The following is a 20458-nucleotide window of genomic DNA, read 5'->3' on the forward strand; positions in this document are numbered from 1 at the left end:
CTTTTCATAAAAAGACAAAAAATATACTTTTTTAGGACACCCCAAACCAACCTTAGGGATTGTTTAGGATGACCTAAATAAGTTTACTTTTTATCTTTTTACGAAAAGATGTGCAAAAAGTAGAGAAGTGACGTGATAGAAAAAAGATAAAAAAATAAATTATTTTTGGGTTGTCAAACTTGACCTTAATACACCATTATTAAAAACAGCACTAATGATGTTACAGTATAAGAAAAAAAGAAAAATATTAAAGACCAAATTATCATATCAATACGAGATCCACGTCTCACCACATTATTAGTAGTCTGTTTAATAATGTTAAATTAGTGATATAAAATATTTTTGATATAATATATTGGAGCAAATGGCTCGTCTCTTGGGTTCACGTTCACCGCATTCCCTATGTTCGGCGTGGTTTGGTATTTTTTTTCTTTCTTTTTTTTTTTTTTTAATTGGAGCCAAATTTTTAAAATTTTTTTAACTTGTTCAATGTAGGAAATTTTTTTAAAGTCATGTATTTTAAATTTTTTTAGTAGACTATTTATCAAATAATTTTCGTTCTACGTTTTTTATTAGTCTAATTAAGTAAAATTTAAAAGTATGAAACATTTTTAAAAACTCAAAAAAAATTTTACTTAAAAAAATTAATAAGAAAATCACTAAAAAATCAATCTCAAACTAGCTAAATTATTAACAATGATTCAATGAAGTAAAATTAGAAGGGAGCTAAAGATGAGAGAAATGAGTATGAGAACATTTTACATGGATCTTAATCATGTCATTGAGATTGAAATAGGAGGGGCAAAATTAGGAGCTGTATTATGACTATTAATTTATGTATAAAAAAATAAAAAATAAATATAATTTAAAAAATAAATCTTTAATAAAATGCCTATTTAGGTCTCGTTTGACAATTACACATTGCCTTGTTTGGGAAGCTAAAAATAGACTTTTTTTTAGACTGAAATTTACAAAAAGACAAAATAAGATAAAATAGTCAATAAGACAAAATGTCACATCAAATTCATAATTATTTCATTTTTTTTTCTCATAAATATCGCATTCAACTTAAAAAAATCTAACATTCTTTCAAAATATAAATATTTTAACCTATTAAAATATCTAAAAACTAAAATAGTCAACTTCTCAAACAAGGCCATTGTACTCTAAAAGTAAAAAAAAATCACTAAAGCCAACAAATATAAAAAAAATCAAAAATTATTTCCATTTATCCTACTTTTTGTACATATTTTTGTAAAAAAATAAAAATTCATTCTAAGTAATTTTTTTCACCTCCTATTTTAACTAAAAACCTAAAAAACTAAAAAATCACTTAAAAAAAAAAAAAATCTAGTCCCAAACGAATATCCACCGAAGCAAAACGTTGGGGTTAGTCTTTTCAGCCAATTGAAGCCAAGTTGGACCCAACCCTCCCAATTTACTTATGTAGCATTGATTTGTAGTTCTAAATTTGAAACACTAAGGGTATGTTTGGTTTGTGTTTGAGAGATGTGTTTTAGAGATAAAAAGTACGAAAACATGTTTGGTTTGGTTTTTTTTAAAAGATGTTTTGGAAAATTATTTTGAGATAGAGTTTTGGAAAAAGTGATTGATTTGATGTGTGTGAGAGAGAGATTTGTTTGGAAAACTTGTTTGGTTTACAAGTTTTGGGAAATTTTTTTGGGAAAATTTGTTTGGTTTGGTTATTTTTGAAAACTTATTTGTAGAGAAAATTTCCCAAATTTTTTTCAGAAAATCAAACCAAACGAGCCCTAAGCCTTTGTTTGGCAAGTGGGTTTATAGGCTTTTTTAGTTATTTTAATCACAAAAAATAAAATAAGCTATTTTAGCCATAACAAACAAAACATCACATCCAACCCATAATCATTACATTCTTCTCTCACAAAAAAACTCAAAAAAGCCAAAAAGCCAAAAAGTCCTTCCCAAACCAAGCTTTTAAGCCCAGGCTAAAATAGCTAAAAAAATCAAAAAGTCAAAAAGCCAACCCACTTCCCAAACGGAGGCTAAATCAATTTTAATGTGTTGAGAAATCACAAAAAAAGAAAAAAACAAACACAAGATCAAAATATTTTATCATGTAGGACTCATATCTAAATTAGAGTTATTAGAGCTCTTGAATTAGAGGCTTAAAATATTTCTGTTTACATATATCTCACACATGAATTTTAAGAAATAGATTTTGAAATAAAATTATGAGCTATTAGAGCTCTTGAATTTGCGGCCTAAAACATTTCTGTTTACATATATCTCACACATGAATTTTAAGGAATAGATTTTGAAATAAAATTGTGACTGTGCAAACCTTTCCGGAACTTTCATTAATTATTTTTCTGTTATGTGAATATAATTTTTTTTTCTCTTTTTTTAATAAAGAGGAAAGAATAACTTGTTTCAAAAGATAAGCACAACAATTTTCCGGAAGTACAGGCCAGGGAAAAAAAAAAAAAGAAAGAAAGGTTTTTCTTCATTTCAGTTTGTATGACACGATTAACCATGCTCACAGTTTTAAGTAAAGTGTGTTTAAATAAGTAATATTTGATAAGTTTGAATTGATTTTTTGAATTCGTGGTTCAGTTCTGGATTGAAGAATTAAAAATTCGTAATCCATGAATTAGTTCTGAATTGAACCTTACGGTTCCGGATTGGAACCGATCCGGACCGTATACAAATAGTCTATATTTTTATTATACATCCTCCCCCATAGTATCTTCTCTTATTCCATATAAAACTAAACTCAAACCTAAACCCGCATCATATCTTCTTTTATTACTTTTGTTTGTTAGTTATTAATTTTAATTTGTAATGGTCTAAATATTTATAGTGAAACCAATTTTCTTATGATTGTTTAAATTCTAGAATAGTATGTCGCAATTATAGAAAGACATGTTGCTATTGTGGAACTAATATAGCGCTATGTTTATGTTTTTATAAAATTAAAGTGTTATATATATTTTTTTGTTATTTAATTATGTGAATCTGTGATCCTAAACCGATCTAATCAGTATTTAAATGGATTGGTTCGGATTGATTCCATGATTTAAACGGATTGAATTGGTTCTGTTATGAATTGATGTATTATTATTGACTGATATGTATATATTGATTGTTGTGTATATTGATTACAACTCCTATATATAGAAGAGAAGGTAGCAGATTGTGGTGGTGCTGGTAGGGGGTGAAGTGGAGGTGGTAGGTAGAGTGGGTTAGGTTTAGTGGAGTTGAGTGGGTGTAGTGGGTTAGGTTTAGTGGTACATTAACAGCCCCCCTCAAACTCAAGGAGGATAGGAACTAACCAACTTGAGTTTGAAGAGAGTAACAAAACAGAAAAGTAAACTGATAAATAAAAAACAAAACAGGATAGGAGACACGGTATGGTCGTGTCGGACCGTTGTAGCAGACAGTTTACGGGGTCATGTCGGACCGTTGTAGAAGACAGTTTATGGGGTCATGTCGGACCGATGTAGAAGCTGACCGGAATCAATGTCGGGACAGTTTATGGGGTCATGTCGGACCGGTGTAGAAGACAGTTTACGGGGTCATGTCGGACCGTTGTAGAAGACAGTTTACGGGGTCATGTCGGACCGATGTAGAAGACAGTTTACGGGGTCATGTCGGACCGTTGTAGCAGGACAGTTTACGAGGTCATGTCGGACCGATGTAGAAGACAGTTTACGGGGTCATGTCGGACCGTTGTAGAAGTTGTAGTGGTGCACCGAGGAGGCGACTTAGGGAGTGCGCCATGAGCGACTTATACATGATACTGGTATAACCCCCCCTCAAACTCAAATAGGTGTGAAGATAGAAACCTATTTGAGGTTGAAACAAAGGGATTGATAAAGCTGACCGGTGTAGAAGACACTGTATGAGTGTGTATATAGGCTGCCCAAAAAATATACATGGATGTAGATATCGAGCCCTCAAAAGTCGTGCCCTCAAAAGGTGTGCCCGCACCCTCAAAAGGCGTGCCATCAAAAGACGTGCCCGAATGCATCAAAAGGCGTGCCATGAAAAGGCGTGCCAGTTTATCGGCGAGAAGAGGCGCGCGATGCGCGTGGCTGCCTCGGCTATTTAACCAAGACGGAGCTGAGGCCGAGGCAGAGGCTCAGACAAGAAACTGAGAGAAACCTCTGAAGAAGTCTGCGTTGTGCTGAGAGAGAGAGGCTGTAACACTGTTGTGCTGAGAGAGAGAGTCTGTAACACTCTGTTGCGAGAGAAAATGGCTTCGTCGTCCCGTGGTCTACTTACTCTCTTTCCCGACCTCAACGAGTCCACAAGAGAGATAGCAGGTGCGGTGTCCCGTGAACCTCAACCAAACACCACTGGGTTTGCTCCGTTGAACTTTCCGATGCAGTCGGTGGAGCAAAAAATGGCTGTGCAGTCGGATGTGGAGGCCAATCAGTATACTCTGAAGGCATGTGTGGAAAGCATGACGGCGGTCACAAACTTGTCGAACCGGCTGCAGAGTAGGACAAATGAGGTGCAACATTTAAACTCCCAGCTGGCTCTGCTCCAACGCATGTATAAGGATGCGCGAGCAGAGATAAGCGTGCTAAGGGCAGAAAACAAGGAGCTGAAGCGGAAGGCCACCGTGATGTTCCGATTTGGAGGGCCGCCATATGCTGCAGTGGAGGAGCAGGGAGTACTGATCATGCCTAGTGGAGTGGGAAACACGGAGGCAACACCGGCAAGGGCCGCTCAGGACGGGGGCAAAAAGAAGAGACCGGCGGAATAGGCGAAGAAGTGAGGTCGGTTGATGGCCGGCTGCAGAAAAGAAAACAAAGCTGTTGTTGTTGTTGGTTTTTTTTTTTTTTTTTTTTTTTTTTTTTTTGTGTTTTTTTTTTTTTTTTTTTGTGTTTTTTTTTTTGTAAAATTATGATCGGAGTGATCCCTGAGATGAATAAAATATGGGTTGTTGGGCAAATTTGAAATGGTTGTTTGTTTGTTTTTTTTTTTTTTTTGTTTTTGTTTTTTTTTTTTTTTTTTTTGGAAGAATAATAAGAATAATAAAAAAAAAAAATAAGAAAAAAGGTATTAATGGGAAAGCATGCCCTGGTGGGTGGAATAAAAAAAAAAAATGGGTGGAATAAGGAATCATAAAGTGCATGTGGGCGGTGGGACAAAAGTGGATGTAAATAGTAAAAGAAAAAGAAATAGAAAGAAAAGAAGCAAAAGGCAGCAAAAGTGGCTGAGATGGAGGAAGCCCCTCATTCTATGCCATGAGAGAGAGAGAGGGAGATCGAGTGATTAAAAATGGTGGTGATTAAAAAATAAATAAAGAAGTGGAGAAGTGTGCAAAAGTGGACACGCCCCAGTGGATTCACGGTATTCATGGTCTACCTAGCCACCTCCTCACTTGTGGCTCATCAGACACACCCCTTTGTGAGAGATGTAGAAGACACTGTGGAGGCGGACGGTGGAGGCGGAGATGAGGCAGGCGACGACGCGTTGGCCGGTGGTGGAGGCGAGAGAGATGTCGATGATGATGATGTGGCGGTCAATGTCGATATGGGTTTTTCTCCAGTGTTCGCGGCCGTGGCCGTCTCGGACCATGAGGCTTGAGAATCGGGGGTGTTTGATCATGACGGAGTTGCTGATTTCCGATTTGATTGAATCGATGTTGATGGGGTTTTGACGCCGATGAGGCAATGGATGATTTGGTTCATTTCGGGACGCAAGAAGAGTCGGCCTGCTGGAGTCCGTGGCTCGTCTCTCTCTTCTTTGGGTTTAGCCATTGCACAGAGAGAGAGAGAGAGAGAGTGTTTGGTGTAGGTGACCAAGATGGATGAGAAGAACAAGTTGGGGCAGGGTGGTTGATTATAGTGTTGTGTACAAAGGACTGCTTCAAAATGAGATCTGGAAATTGAGAGAGTGACAGCTTCCTTCTGAAGAGAAAGAGAGCCAGAGCCCTCAGCCCATGTGTGTGTTGTGGTGTCTGTGTGTATGGCAGTGTGTGGATCAATATGTGACGCTTCTGCTAACTCTGAATCAAAACAGCGGGAGAGAAGGTATGTGTAGAGGTCCGGCGGGCGGCCAAGGCGAGATTGCCGCCCGCCGGTGAAGCAGAATGACTAGGTTGTTAACCTAGCTCTGATACCATGTTATGAATTGATGTATTATTATTGACTGATATGTATATATTGATTGTTGTGTATATTGATTACAACTCCTATATATAGAAGAGAAGGTAGCAGATTGTGGTGGTGCTGGTAGGGGGTGAAGTGGAGGTGGTAGGTAGAGTGGGTTAGGTTTAGTGGAGTTGAGTGGGTGTAGTGGGTTAGGTTTAGTGGTACATTAACAGGTTCCAATTTTTCAAGAATCGTAAATAACGAATTGATCCTGATTTTACTCCAATCCGATCCAATCCAGACCATACTTATCCAAAAACTATTATATATGGATGATCAGCACTCCACTACGTTAATGCTGCTACTCTTCACGTTTAAGTTTCTCAATTTTTATTTTTTATTTTTAAACTTTTAGTTTTTTGAGATTTTTAAAATTTTAAATTTGTGAAGAGCCAAAAAAAAAAAAAAAAAAAAATACGCATAAAATATTTATCTTTTATTTCATTCACGATATCTTTCTTAAATATCTTTTATTTCATTCACGATATCTTTCTTAGGCTTGGTTTGGGAAGTGGGTTGACTTTTTGGCTTTTTGACTTTTTTGGCTATTTTAGCCTGGGCTAAAAAGCTTGGTTTGGGAAAGACTTTTTGGCTTTTTGGCTTTTTTGACTTTTTTTGTGAGAGAAGAATGTAATGATTATGGGTTGAATGTGATGTTTTGTTTGTTATGGCTAAAATAGCCTATTTTGTTTTTTGTGGCTAAAATAGCCAAAAAAGCCTGAAAACTAACTTGCCAAACAGAGGTTTCTTTCTCTTTATAAATCTCTATACAAATTTAAAATTCAAACATATTACAGCAACATTTGGTTCATTTTTTAAATCATGATTTTGTTTTTAAATCATGATTTGAATTAAACATGTTAATTAAATATATTTTTAAAGTATAATTCAAATTTTTTTCAAAACTCCTACCTTTTTTTTTATAATAATTATTAATCAATCAATTAATTATTTTTTTTTCTCCTCTCTCCTCTCTCCTCTTACGTTCTCTCACATTCTATACATCAATCAATTAAAAAAAAACTACAAATCATCTTAAAACTTTTTTCAAAACTCATAACAAAATAAATTTTCTCATTTCAAATTATGTTTCAAAAATTCAAAATTCAAAATATAATTTCACACTCAAATCCTTATTTTTAAATTAAACCAAACAGACCTTATAAGTTTCAGATAAGAGTATTTCAAAGGTGATGGCTATCTCTAGTTGATTCCCACTGGGGATGTGCGGATGAACTCATTGAGCGTCTTTGTCTGGAAATAATTTTTTTAGCTAATTTAACATGGCTAAATTAATTCCATTTGAAAGGAATTTTTTGACCTTTTTTTTTTTTATTTTTTTGTGAGAGAAAAAGTAAAATGATTATGATTATGATTATGATTATGATTTGGATATGATATTTTATCTTATTAACTTATTTAATCTATTTTATCTTTTTATACTTTTTTAGCCCCAACCAATTTCCCAAATGGGGACTAAATCGTTTCGAAAATATAATTTATATAAAAAAAAGATTAATCACATATTAATAATTACATAATTGAATTATATTTATCTTATAAAATTAGATTGTAAATATAATTTTGAGATAAATAGTCTATTTTTTTAAACACAAATGTAATCCAATCATTTGATTTTCCATGTTCGATCAATCTAATTTTATATATAAATATTTTGTCAATAAATTATATGAAATAAACGGTTCAAATCAATAAATTAAACCCTTATTATTATATTTTTTTGAAACGAAAATTAGACCCTTATATGAAACCATCTTTAGTTCTAATGTTGTCAAAGCTAGTTAACAGTATTAAAATGGTGTTGTTGTTCATACTTTCACATCTATCTAAAACATTCCTTGGATCTAAGGCGTCAAGCTGGTAATTTCCAACACCCTTACGCCTTTGTTATTGTTGCATTTAACTTTCTATTACCTTCCTACCTTCTAATGACAAAGATACAGTAACTAGCTTTTATTTTATTTTTTTAAATGAGATGTCAGGTGAATTTCACCTGAAAGTTTTTCCCCCTTCTTCATGTCAATCTACATAACAAATAATGTAACAGGAATTCTCAGCTATGATTTTGCGATAATGATAACAATCTCTCAATAAGTCAAAAAATATATATCAATGGATCAAATTTAACGTAAAGTAAAAGTGACAATAAAATCACATACCTTCGTTTACATGACTTAATTTTACTTCAACTTTAAACAGACTATTAAATCACCATAATACGATCATTATAAAGAGATGATGTTCTGTAAAATTTACCAACATATACACATAAATAGGAAATGAAAAAAAAAAAAAAAAAAAAAATTATAAAACTCATCTGATAATATATGTATATATAATTAAAATTTGCCTCAGGCCATAATCAATAGATTAATAATTATGTACAAGCCATGTGGGTGTTGACCCAACAACTTACTATCATTTAAGTCTGACTGAAAAAAAAATAGTCAATTAATGCCTAGGTACACATTTCCTTACCACTTTCTCGTATTAAGGATCTGGTCCAAGTGATGAATCAAGATTTGTCTAAAAAAATAAAGAAAAAATTGATGTATCAAAATATAATATATTTTCTTCAATCATGTGCTACACGACCTAGCATTAAAGAGAAGGCGACAATAGGGTGTATTATTTAATATTTGATCTCATTTACACTAGCTTTTTTCGGTCAAAAATATTTTATGCATTCACGATGGAAAATATTTTTTTGCAATCAATAAAAAATGAACTAATTTGCTTTTCAAATGTGTAAAGAGGCAATGGAGTCAATTAGATTGCTTTTCAAATGTGTAAAGAGACAATGGAGTCTTACCAAAAGCTGCCATCACCCTACAACCACCACCTTGTCCCTACCACCCTTACAACTGCTAACACCATCATTTTTTAGAGCCGCTACTGAACAAAAGATTTCTTCTAAAGAATGTTTTCAATGGAAAGTGTTTTCCCAAGAAAATGTTTTCCGCATAAATAAACAGACAGTTAACCTGAATTTGTATATTTGGCTGGAGGGTACTATGGATTCAACTTCATTGTTAGTGTCACACATTTGACACGGTACAAGCAATTATCCAGCTCGCCATAGCTGGAGTCAATTGTCAGTGTGAATTCAGCTCTCCATAGATGGAATCAACAAAATTGAAAAGCAATGGCAGCTTATTGTCTAGAACAACACAGGTGACCATTGCCCATGAACTTTCCAAAATTATAAAAATCATGTAAATGGGTACCTCGTTCAAGATTCTACAGCTTCCAGAGCTTCGCCGAGAATTAAATACCTACACACGCAAACGCACATGCTTACAAAGTTTTATACAGTGTATACTCCATGATGTTTGCCCAATGTTTTTCATTTTGTATCTTGATTGTCTTATCACATGGTGGATGCGAATTGTACTCGTTTCAGTTCCAGACAAATAAAGCATTGAAGCAGATGCACCTAAAAAAACTGCACAACTTCAGATATAGTCTAAAATTCAACATAGACACTGTCTAAGGTCTTGAGCTGCTCTATCTCCACGCCGTAGGCAATTCCAAGATCAATATAACACAACTGAAACAAATACAAAGCATCAACCAAACCAACTTATCAAATAACAAAATGCAAAAAAGTAAAAGTTTTTCAACTGCAGTATAACCTGGTACTGTGGTTTCTTCAATGTGTGTACACCTCTTTTTATTAGCTTTTGCCATCCGACATTTTCTTTGAGTGATTTTTCCAGAGCTGCAGTTTTCTGTAGGCATGGGCCAAGAGAAAGCAAAAAAAAATGTGATTTTGTAGACAGTAAAACTTCTAGAATACTTCTGGCAATTTGTTTAGAGACATGTATTAACATATTATTTATCCATGGAGAAAATAGATGAGCCACAGCTATAGAAATTAAAACAATGAATTATATGGCAACAAACAAAAACGACCAAATGCATTAAAAATTTCAAATCTACAACCAATTCTGACTAGGCAATGTATAAAATTTCTAGTATACTTCCACAAGAAGCTTTATTTGGTCACAAGAAGAAAAGAAGTACTATGATTCTTATATGAATCAATCAATGCTTAGACAACAAATTTGTATCCCTATAGTCTTGAGTTTTTCCAAATCCCATAGGAGTCCACTAGTAAGTCCTTAAAACTTCAAATGACTAAAAGGAAAATACATCAAGAAATCATCTCGGAAGAGAACGCCTCCCCTCCCCTGGCATGGTCGCAAATTCGTATACAGCAATTATTTCATACGCAGCATTATATTATAAAGAATGTGCTGCTTCTATGCAACGACTTGATTGAGACATTTATTGAACAAGGCCGATCTCTATAAACAATTGAGAACGGGGCAGACCCCGAATAAGAGATATAAAGTGGATCACCACCTGGCGTGGCATTAAGACTTCGTTACAGACATATCATCTGAGCAAAAAAAACCTAGTTTTTCAAGGCCGGGCGTAATCCAACTAAGTTAATACTACCCCAGCATAGGGTATCTGGTTCGTTCCTAGTGCTAGATAAAGAAATGTCCCATAAATTGTGAATACAGGAATACATGAAATTTTTATGTGAAATTTCAAACCTATTCCTTTACCAATATAGCAATGATTGAATAAATGATAGAACATGAAAGCAATGAGGCAGATAATATGCATTATGCAGAACCTGTACGTAGGCACACAAAAAATGGTAAGATGAAGGGAATTCATGAGACAGTAGATACTAGACAAATAGAAAAGTTTCACATCTCAATGTCTTTTTGTAAAGCCAAAATGTGCAGAACAAAATTATACAATAGACCTAGCCATCTATATAGCAGTTTGTGAAGCACACCCAACTCTGTTACTCAGTTTCATGATCTTTGGATTGCAATGTTAATTCCAGCTAGCAAGTTAGGATGTAACTAAACATTGTAAAACATCCAAGATTAACCTGTTGTTAGGGTAACAGAAGTTTCTATATACATAACATCAATTTCAAACACATATACACCACTAGCCTTAAAGGCAGCATAACTTTCATATAAGAAGCCAAGTAACTTACAGATATAAATGAATATGGATACACTTACATGACCAGGATCTAAGATTAATAGGTTGTATTGTTGTGTCCCCTTGTGCTGATGTTTGACTTGAATCCCAACAATGGTTCGTGAATGGCCATCATGCTGGAAGTACAAGGGCCTGCTCATTGTAGCTCTCAACAGATCAGAACACAGTGAAGGATGTATTTGTTCTGGTGTTATAAGAGCATCTCCAATCGTTCATCAGATATTTTATCAAATTTGAGTAAAATTTTGATCTGATACGATGCACTTCGACTCTTTCATCAAATCTGGCTGGGGCCGGTTGTCTATCTAGAGTAAATTTTCATCAAATTCATCCCAAAACTGGTTGTCCGGGAGGATGTTTGGGCAAACGTCCGGCCCAACAATCATCTAAAAATTTGATGAAAAAAGTACTGCTTCTTTCGTTTGATACCAAATTGATGAAATGGTTGGAGCACCGTTTTCATCAGTTTTTCATCAAATTTGATGAAAAGTCTGATGAAGGATTGGAGATGGTCTAACATTTCCAAAAAAGGAAATCTCAAATTTATATAATCCAATAAAAAAAGGGAATCATTCAGAAAATGAAGTAGCCAAGAAGGCTATAGCCAGTAACTAAATGTCACATACGCTTTCTCGCTGACAATAACGCGAGCATTGCCCAATGTAGTGAGCTTATTGTCAGAGAAGTAATTCCAAACCCAATCAATGAGAACTTGATGACCCATGAGTGACCTTTTAACTGCATCGCTACAGATAGAAGTACCCATATCATTTGCCACACAGATACTAGAATAACTAGATTTATCTTTGCAACTAGAACCTGATTGGGGGATATTAGGATCCCCTCTAGACAGATATCTGTCCATTGGCCCGCATATTTTTATTCCTGATGCCCCATCTCGCAAACCAGAAGCAGAAGATATTGTTTTAATGTTCTTGCTGTCAAAATCCACTATCCTGGCACGAAGCCCAAAAGAACGAAAAAGTGCAGCACACTCGGTAGTTCCAATCCAATTTTGTTTGCCATAAATTTTGTGATCGAAATGACTCGACCCAAGCATGTCAAAACCCCTTTCCCAAGAGATTTCAAGCCATCTTTGGAGTGATGCAATATCGGGAACATATCCAGAACCACCAAACAAAACCTCCCTCACATCCTGTCTTTGCATAAGCAAGTGCGAGCTGAGCATCTGGATGTTACGCCAACCACAGCCCCAGCCTATGTCCTCTGATTCAATGCTCTGAAAATGATCAACATAACCTGACAATATACTAGTCGAATTTGCAGAATCTAATTCCAAACATTTTCTCAACAAGGCCATCAAACCAGCTTCAACTTTGTAGAAGGACGCTCTAATCTGTAAATTGATTAAATAATAGATCTTTTCATCAATGCTACTTTCTCCATCATCACTTTCCCTCCCATCACACCTCGAGGTACTACTTCCATGGCTTTGTTGAGCACTAGTTTCACATAGCATGTCATTCTTCACTGGATTATTCTGCTAATTTGTCATTAACTAATGTGAGTATATTGAGCTGCAGATTCTGATAAAAAGAGCCAAACAAACAATTGACAAGTATGAAGAGACAACCATATGATGTGGCACTTATTTAGTAATATGCATAAACTTGAGCTAATACATGTTCCAAGTATGCTCCGTTGTCCATTCTTATTCTGTCAGGAGATTCAAATCTGGGTTAATGTTTTAGAATATCTTTATACATCACTGGGGATCTAGTTGTCAATTACAAAATCTATTTAAATCTCAAATTCTGGTTTCCTAGCGTGTGTCAGGATTAGCAATAACAAGTATATATGAACCATCAATAGACTAAGAAGAACATATGACAGTGTCACAGCTCCACAAAGCTCTCTATCTCTCAAAGTGGCATTTTATGAAGGTCCTTTGTAATGGATTAGGATCCTCTGCCTTTTTTTTTTTTCCTCCAACGATCTTGCTATGATCAGGCACCCAACAAATTACAAAATCCAACAGTCCAACTTCAAAGAAAAATTAAAATCTAGTCTTTTTATTTTAAACTACATACGCGTTGAATTACCTTAGTAAAATCATAATAGCAGATCCAGTGTCAAATTTAGACCATTGGAGATATCCCGTCACCCATTCATTCTACCTAGTGTCATGTACCGACTCATTGGGGGTGCGAGTTCTACACCAAGCACCTTGCAAGCGCATTAGTTTGTTAGCGGTAAGGCAGGCAGGGTAGATCCCTATCGCATCTCCTGGATTGGTCTTTGGCTATAATATACGGGGATATGCAGTACCACTCGTAGAGCTGGCTTCTTGGGAGGATGACAAGCGCCCAATCCGTGACAAGTGGTATCAGAGCGAGCCTAGGGCCACTGTGATGGGGACGGTACGTGGGACTTACACCAAGCACCTTCATTGTGGGGTCCGCACCAAGGGTGGTGTCCGCGCGGGGCGGGTTTCCCGTGAGTAAGGGAACGGACAAGCATGGAGGCAGGCAGGGTAATGTCCCCCCCGTCAAGGACTGGTGGTGGTAGCATGTCACGTACCGACTCATTTGGCAGTGCGAGTACTATACCAAGCACCTTGCAAGCGCATTAGTTTGTGAGCGGCAAGACAGGCAGGGTAGATCTTCATCGCATCTCCTGGGTTGGTCCTTGGGTATAATACACGGGCTATGCAGTACCACTCGTGGAGCTATCTTCTCGGGAGGATGACAAGCGCCCAGTCCGTGACACTAGGCTCTCGCATCAAATTTACATCTTCCTATAATAAAGTTACAATTGTAGAGCATCTCCAACAGGCTCTTTAAAACAGGCACATTGGTTATTATAGCAATCCTAAACCCATTAGCCATTACAATAGCTATTTTAACGTTTCTCTTCCAAGCTAGCTACATTCGAAGAGCCTTGGGAGGTTGTTTAAACAGTTTGTATGAATGTCTAGGTAAAATAAAGAGCAATAAAGAGCATACCTTTTTGTACTTTAGCTGGTGAAAAATGAAGTAACAATTTTCAATTTTATCTTTTGATTATCTACAAAAAGAAGACTTTGATTGTCTAGCATTATACAATTACAGTCACAGGCTCAACACATAAGCATATACACAGTGAAAGAGAAATTGAGAGAGTTGAGAGAGTAATATTGAAAGGGGTTTTTGTATTATTAACACTCTGATTACAAACCAAATGGAGGCTCCATTATATAGGAGAGCTGAATACAAACATCATTATGGTATACATCACTAAAATAAGAAAAAGGCACACCGAAAGGAAGTGGGCGGCCGAAAGAAGGGACAAGCCGAAAGCTAAAGCTCCTATTATATACATACTATATTATATTACATACTATATTATATTATATACTAAAGCTGTCTCCATATTAGATTATATTAATAAGTATATGAATATTATATACATATGTTAACAGCCCCCCGCAAACTCAAGGAGGAGCAACCAACTGGAGTTTGGAGACAAGTTCAACGAAGCGGCCAGGAGAATGAGCTTTGGTGAAGATATCAGCAGGTTGATCAGCAGAGGAGATGGGATGGAGATGGATAGTACCACGAGTAACGTGTTGACGAATAAAATGACAGTCAATCTCAATGTGCTTGGTGCGATCATGAAAAACATCATTGTGAGCTATTTGAAGAGCACTGTGATTGTCACAAAAGAGGGTAGTAGCACCAGAGGGGGAAACACCCAAGTCAGCAAGAAGCCAACGAAGCCAGAGAAGCTCCTGAGTAGTATCAGCAAGAGCACGATATTCGGCCTCGGTACTGGAGCGAGCAGTAAGAGATTGTTTCTTGCTGCGCCAAGAAATAAGAGAATCACCCAAGAAAAAGCAGAACCCGGTAGTAGAGCGTCGGTCAGTAGGGTCCCCAGCCCAATCAGCATCGGAAAAAGCACGAAGCTGGAGAGAGGACCGGGCGGAATAATGAAGTCCATGAAACAAGGTACCTTTGAGATAGCGAAGGATACGGACTAATGCAGCATAGTGAGGGGTACGAGGAGCTGACATAAACTGGCTGACAATATGAACGGCATAGGCAATATCAGGACAAGTAACAGTGAGATAGACAAGGCTGCCAACCAGCTGACGATATAAGGTAGCATCAGAGAGAAGAGTGCCATCAAGAGGTGTAAGACGACTTTGAGGCTCCAGAGGAGTGGAGGCAGTCTTGCAATCCGTAAGACCAGCGCGGGTGAGAAGATCAGAGGTATACTTAGCCTGAGAGAGAAAAGACCCCGTGGAATCATGGAAGATTTCAAGACCCAAGAAATAGCTGAGAGGACCAAGATCTTTCATCTCGAAATGATGGCTAAGAAACTGTTTAAGGCATACAATACCATCAAGATCGTCACTGGTGATAATTATATCATCCACATAAAGGAGAAGCAAGGTGGTCCCTTGAGCAGTGTTGCGGATAAAAAGAGCAGTATCATAAGAACTGGAGGTGAAACCACAGTCATGAATAGTGGAGCTGAACTTGGCAAACCAAGCGCGCGGAGCTTGTTTGAGACCATACAGAGCACGCTGAAGTTTGCAGACTTTATGAGGGGGATAAGTAGACCCAGGGGGAGGTTGCATGTAGACCTCCTCAAGAAGAACACCATTAAGGAAAGCATTTTTCACGTCCATTTGATAAAGATCCCAGTGTCGGGAGGTAGCAACCGCAATCAGGCTGCGAACAGAGGTGAGACGAGCAACAGGAGCAAACGTCTCTTCATAGTCAATACCATACTCTTGGTTGAAGCCTTTTGCAACAAGGCGTGCTTTGTAGCGCTCAATAGATCCATCAGAACAAGTTTTGATTTTGTAGACCCATTTGCAACCAATGGCAGTCTTGCCAGGAGGAAGATCAACAATGTCCCAAGTGTGAGTTTTGTCTAAAGCCTGCAATTCATCAGTCATAGCTTGCTGCCAAAGAGGATTAAAGCGAGCCTCACGATAGGAGGTCGGTTCATAAGTGGAAAAAGCAGTAGAACCAACAATAAAGTCACGAAGACGAGTAGAAGGTTGGGTTACCCGGTGTGGTCGAGTAGAGGCAGAAGGAGCCAGAGGGAGAGATTCACCAGGAGAGGAGGATCCCGAGGAAGCAAGAGCAGGACCATCAGAGTGAGCAGGGGCATGGGACAGACCAGAAGGCAAGACAGTCTCGAGAGAGGCCGGTAGGGGCGGTGGAGAGGCTGGTAAGGGCGAGGGAGTAAGGTCATCAGAGAACAGATCCGTGGAAGGGTCAGTAAAAAACAGAGAGGGTGAGGGAACGGACAAACGGAAGAGAGAGAGAGGAAAACATTTTGTATTCCCAAAAGACTACATGACGAGAGATACGGAGGCGCTGGGAGAGAGGATCCCAACAACGATACCCCTTGTGTTCAATACCATACCCTAAGAAGCAACAAATGCGAGAACGTGGTTCAAGTTTGGTACGTTCATGAGGTTGGAGAAGAACAAAACAGGCAGATCCAAAGACCCTAAGGGTGGTATAAGGGGGACGGGTGCCATGCAGACGCTCATAAGGAGTGTGATTATGAATGACAGGTGTAGGGATACAATTGATAGTGTAAGCAGCAGTGAGAGCTGCCTCGCCCCAAAAATGTTCCGAACAAGAGGAAGACAGAAGGAGAGCTCGAGTAGTGTCAAGGATATGTCGATGTTTCCGTTCAGCACGTCCATTTTGTTGAGACGTACCGGGACAGGAACGATGAGGTTGAGTACCATGACTCTGAAGAAAGGAAAGAAAGTCAGAATCTTTATATTCCATGGCATTGTCAGAGCGAAAAAGCTTAATATTTTTAGAAAATTGAGTTTTAACCATTGTAGCAAAATTGTAATAAAGTTGTTTGAGCTCAGAGCGATTTTTCATAAGAAACAACCAGGTAAAACGGGAAAAATCATCTATAAAAACAACAAAATAGCGTGCGCCTCCCATAGTAGGAGTAGGAGAAGGTCCCCAAATATCAGAATGAATGAGATCAAATGGTGCAAGAGAAACAGAGTCACTTTTATTAAACGACAAAGCAGGTTGTTTGGCAAGTTGACAGGACACACAATCTAAAACATCAGAACTTACATGACCTAAATGACCACTGGAAATTAGAGATTTTAAACGACCAACAGAAAGATGGCCTAAACGACAATGCCAAAGCTGAAAAGGAGATAAAGGAGGAGCAGTGGTAGCAGTGGTAGTAGTGGTAGTAGTGGTAGGAGTTGTGGTAGTAGTGGTAGTGGTAGGAGCTGTGGTTTGAGAGGAATCTGGAACATGAAGATGGATGAGTTCGTAGAGACGTCCATGCTTACGGCCTATCCCAAGAGTTTGCCTCGTCCGAGGGTCCTGCACCAAACAACCAGTACGGGAAAAGGTAACAGTTAGACCATGCTCACATAATTGACTAATGGAGATAAGATTTAGAGTAAGAGCAGGCATAAGATAGACATGGGATAAAGATAAGTGAGAGGTTGAAACAGAACCAACATGACTGACAGACAGAAGAGACCCATCAGCAGTATGGATAGAAGGAACATGAGGAGGAGAAGATAAAGGAGTAAAAATAGTAGGGTCAAAGGTCATGTGATTACAACAAGCGGAATCAAAGTACCAAGAAGTGTTACCTGCGGTGACAGATAAAGCAGTAGATGGAGGAGTACCGGAATTCTGCGAAAAATGTTGAAACATGGCTGCGACATCGGTTTGAGAGAAGACTGGAGTGGAAGGGTCTATAGGGACAAAGGAAGGTAAATCCTCGGAGGTAGCAGCAGCAGTGCGTTGAGCAGGTATTGGTTTAAACGGAGTCCCAGAACGGTGAGAGTGGCTGCGAGAAAAATTCCCGGTGGAAGGACCATTGCGAGAGGCACGGGCGGGATTGCGGAAGCAATCTTGCTAGAGATGACCAGGGCCAGTCTTGTTGCAAAACCGACAAAGACGAACTGGACAATTAACCAGAAGATTAGTCGATGGAAGATTGCGGTTGTGACAGTAATTGCAGGCATTGGACCTCTGTGGTGAAGGTGAGGAAGGAGAACTTCGAATCTGGGGAGTGGCAAGAACAGAGTACACAGGGTGCGGATGGAGAGTACCAAATCTAGTTTCCTCGGACAACAGTTCTGAAATTGCTTGCTCAAGAGTAGGTAAAGGAGTTCGATGAAGGAGAGATGCGCGTACTGGCTCAAATCGAGGAGTGAGAGCCATGAGAAACTGAACCAAGCGCTGTTGGTCACGGTAAGTAGTAAACAAGGTAGCATCCTTAGTACAGTCCCATGGAGGTTCAGAAAGAGCGAGCTGATCCCAAGCATAATACATTTGGGAGAGAAAATCATTGATGGTTTGAGTGGTTTCTTGGCGCATACCGTGAAGATGACTCAGAAGCTGATATTGGTGAGCAAGGCCAGTAGTCTGATAGCGTTCGTGTAAAAAATCCCAGATGGCTTTGGCAGGAGAGGAAGCAGAGTCAAGTTGGAACCGACCAAACTGAAGGCTGATAGATGTGATAGAAGTATTGCGAAACCAAGTGATGATCTGATAGTTTTTACTATCCCAATCTTCCAGTCGGTCGATATATTTGGCAGCGGAGTCCGTGGCAGTGGAATCTGTGGTTTTTGGAACAGGTTTGCACACATCCCCAGTAATGATGCGCCAAAGTTTCTTTCCTTTGAGGAAGCCAGACATAGCTTGTGCCCATAGGACATAATTAGTCCCGTCAAGAATAGCGGAAATAGGGTGGGTAGTGGAGTCTAGGCGATCCATGAGAGAAAAATAGCACAAATGAGGTAGAATCTAAAAAAACTGAGGTTACCAGTGAATTCAGAAGGTCGAAATTAGTCAGAAAATGAGTGAACTGACTAAAAATATGACCAGAAAGGCCGAAAATGGATTAGTCAACGAAGCTGGTCAAACAAGATGATGCAGGGCTGATGTCATAGGCGCGGCGCACGTTAGCAGAGAGTGGCGCGGCGCACGTTAGCAGGTGAGAGACACACGGCGCACGGAAGCAGCTAGGGCTGACGTCAGAAACACGCGGCTCACGTTAGCAGATGAGGCCGGGGCGCACAATAGCACCGGACAGTGTAGGAAGCGCGTGGAGCGCGTCTGAACCGAGTGAGCGCGTGGCCGAATGTTCTGGCGGCGCGTGGAGGCGCGTGCGGCGGCAGATGATGATGAATCTGGTGGCGTTGGCTTCGTCGTGAAGAGACGAAGGTGATGGTACTGTCCAATCTGTGTATTAGGGAAGGACGAGGTACGCAGCAATCTGTCAGGAACAAGATATGTGATGCAGAGACTTAGGAAACACACCTGTGCTCTGATACCATGAAAGAGAAATTGAGAGAGTTGAGAGAGTAATATTGAAAGGGGTTTTTGTATTATTAACACTCTGATTACAAACCAAATGGAGGCTCCATTATATAGGAGAGCTGAATACAAACATCATTATGGTATACATCACTAAAATAAGAAAAAGGCACACCGAAAGGAAGTGGGCGGCCGAAAGAAGCCTAAAATAAGAAAAAGGCACACCGAAAGGAAGTGGGCGGCCGAAAGAAGGGACAAGCCGAAAGCTAAAGCTCCTATTATATACATACTATATTATATTATATACTAAAGCTGTCTCCATATTAGATTATATTAATAAGTATATGAATATTATATACATATGTTAACACACAGAAATACATAAAGCAACAGAGAGAGAGAGAGAGAGACAGAATTACAATAAAGGGGGGACTCGGGGGAGCAAGAGCGATTTGTTGGGCCAATTCCATGTCCCTTGCGAGTTCCTCATCCTCGAAGTGGCTGTTGGCATGCCTGCAATCATCGATTCACAGTTTTCTCTCAAAATACAAAGTTCAAACAGTGGATATACGCATTGCAGAACTCGATATCAAACGTCACACACACACACACACATATATCTTTTATATATAGAGAGAGATATGAACAGATTGATATATAAACAAAGATATACCTTTGAAGTTGGAAGGACGGAACAGATTGATGACAAATTGGGCAAATCGACTGGTCCATACACCAAACGCCTTCTCTGTCTCTCTGTCTCTGTGGGGATGGTTTAGCAATGGAGCGGTCAGTTCGGAAAGAGGGAAAGAGGGCCAATTTCCCTCTTTGTGCCATTTTGAATATTTTAGTCCCATTTTAGGGTGTGTTTTTATCTTTATTCCCAAAATAGGATAAAACGGTTTTCGTAATGCCGTTTTTTATAAAACGGTTTTCGCAAAACCGTATTCATCGATTAAAATAATAATAAAATTT

The 20458-nt window shown here is 38.4% G+C and overlaps 1 protein-coding gene across 8 annotated transcripts in view; it reads right to left on the reverse strand.

Annotated features, from left to right (window-relative positions):
* Positions 1-8916: 8916 nt before the first annotated feature.
* LOC145788680 (uncharacterized) overlaps positions 8917-20458 on the reverse strand; it is a 30072-nt gene continuing 18530 nt past the window's right edge. The window contains exons 1-8 of one of the 8 annotated variants that reach the window (XR_014339024.1): positions 20157-20302; positions 19903-19996; positions 11828-12705; positions 11222-11333; positions 9803-9898; positions 9604-9717; positions 9395-9442; positions 8917-9249 (exon numbers count right to left, since the gene is read on the reverse strand). Coding sequence is in view for 6 of the 8 variants with exons in the window: in XM_082884671.1 (XP_082740797.1) it covers positions 9634-9717; positions 9803-9898; positions 11222-11333; positions 11828-12705; positions 19903-19996; positions 20157-20215 (1323 nt within the window). In the remaining 2 variants the exon portion in view is untranslated. Of the gene's footprint in view, positions 9718-9802; positions 9899-11221; positions 11334-11827; positions 12706-14167; positions 14229-19902; positions 19997-20156; positions 20308-20458 lie in introns of those variants that run through there. The other 7 variants (XR_014339023.1, XM_082884674.1, XM_082884673.1 and 4 more) reach the window with 7 other exon arrangements.

This window comes from Camellia sinensis, chromosome 8 (genome assembly GCF_055761805.1).
Source record: "Camellia sinensis isolate YWXY chromosome 8, ASM5576180v1, whole genome shotgun sequence".
Lineage (NCBI taxonomy): Eukaryota > Viridiplantae > Streptophyta > Magnoliopsida > Ericales > Theaceae > Camellia > Camellia sinensis.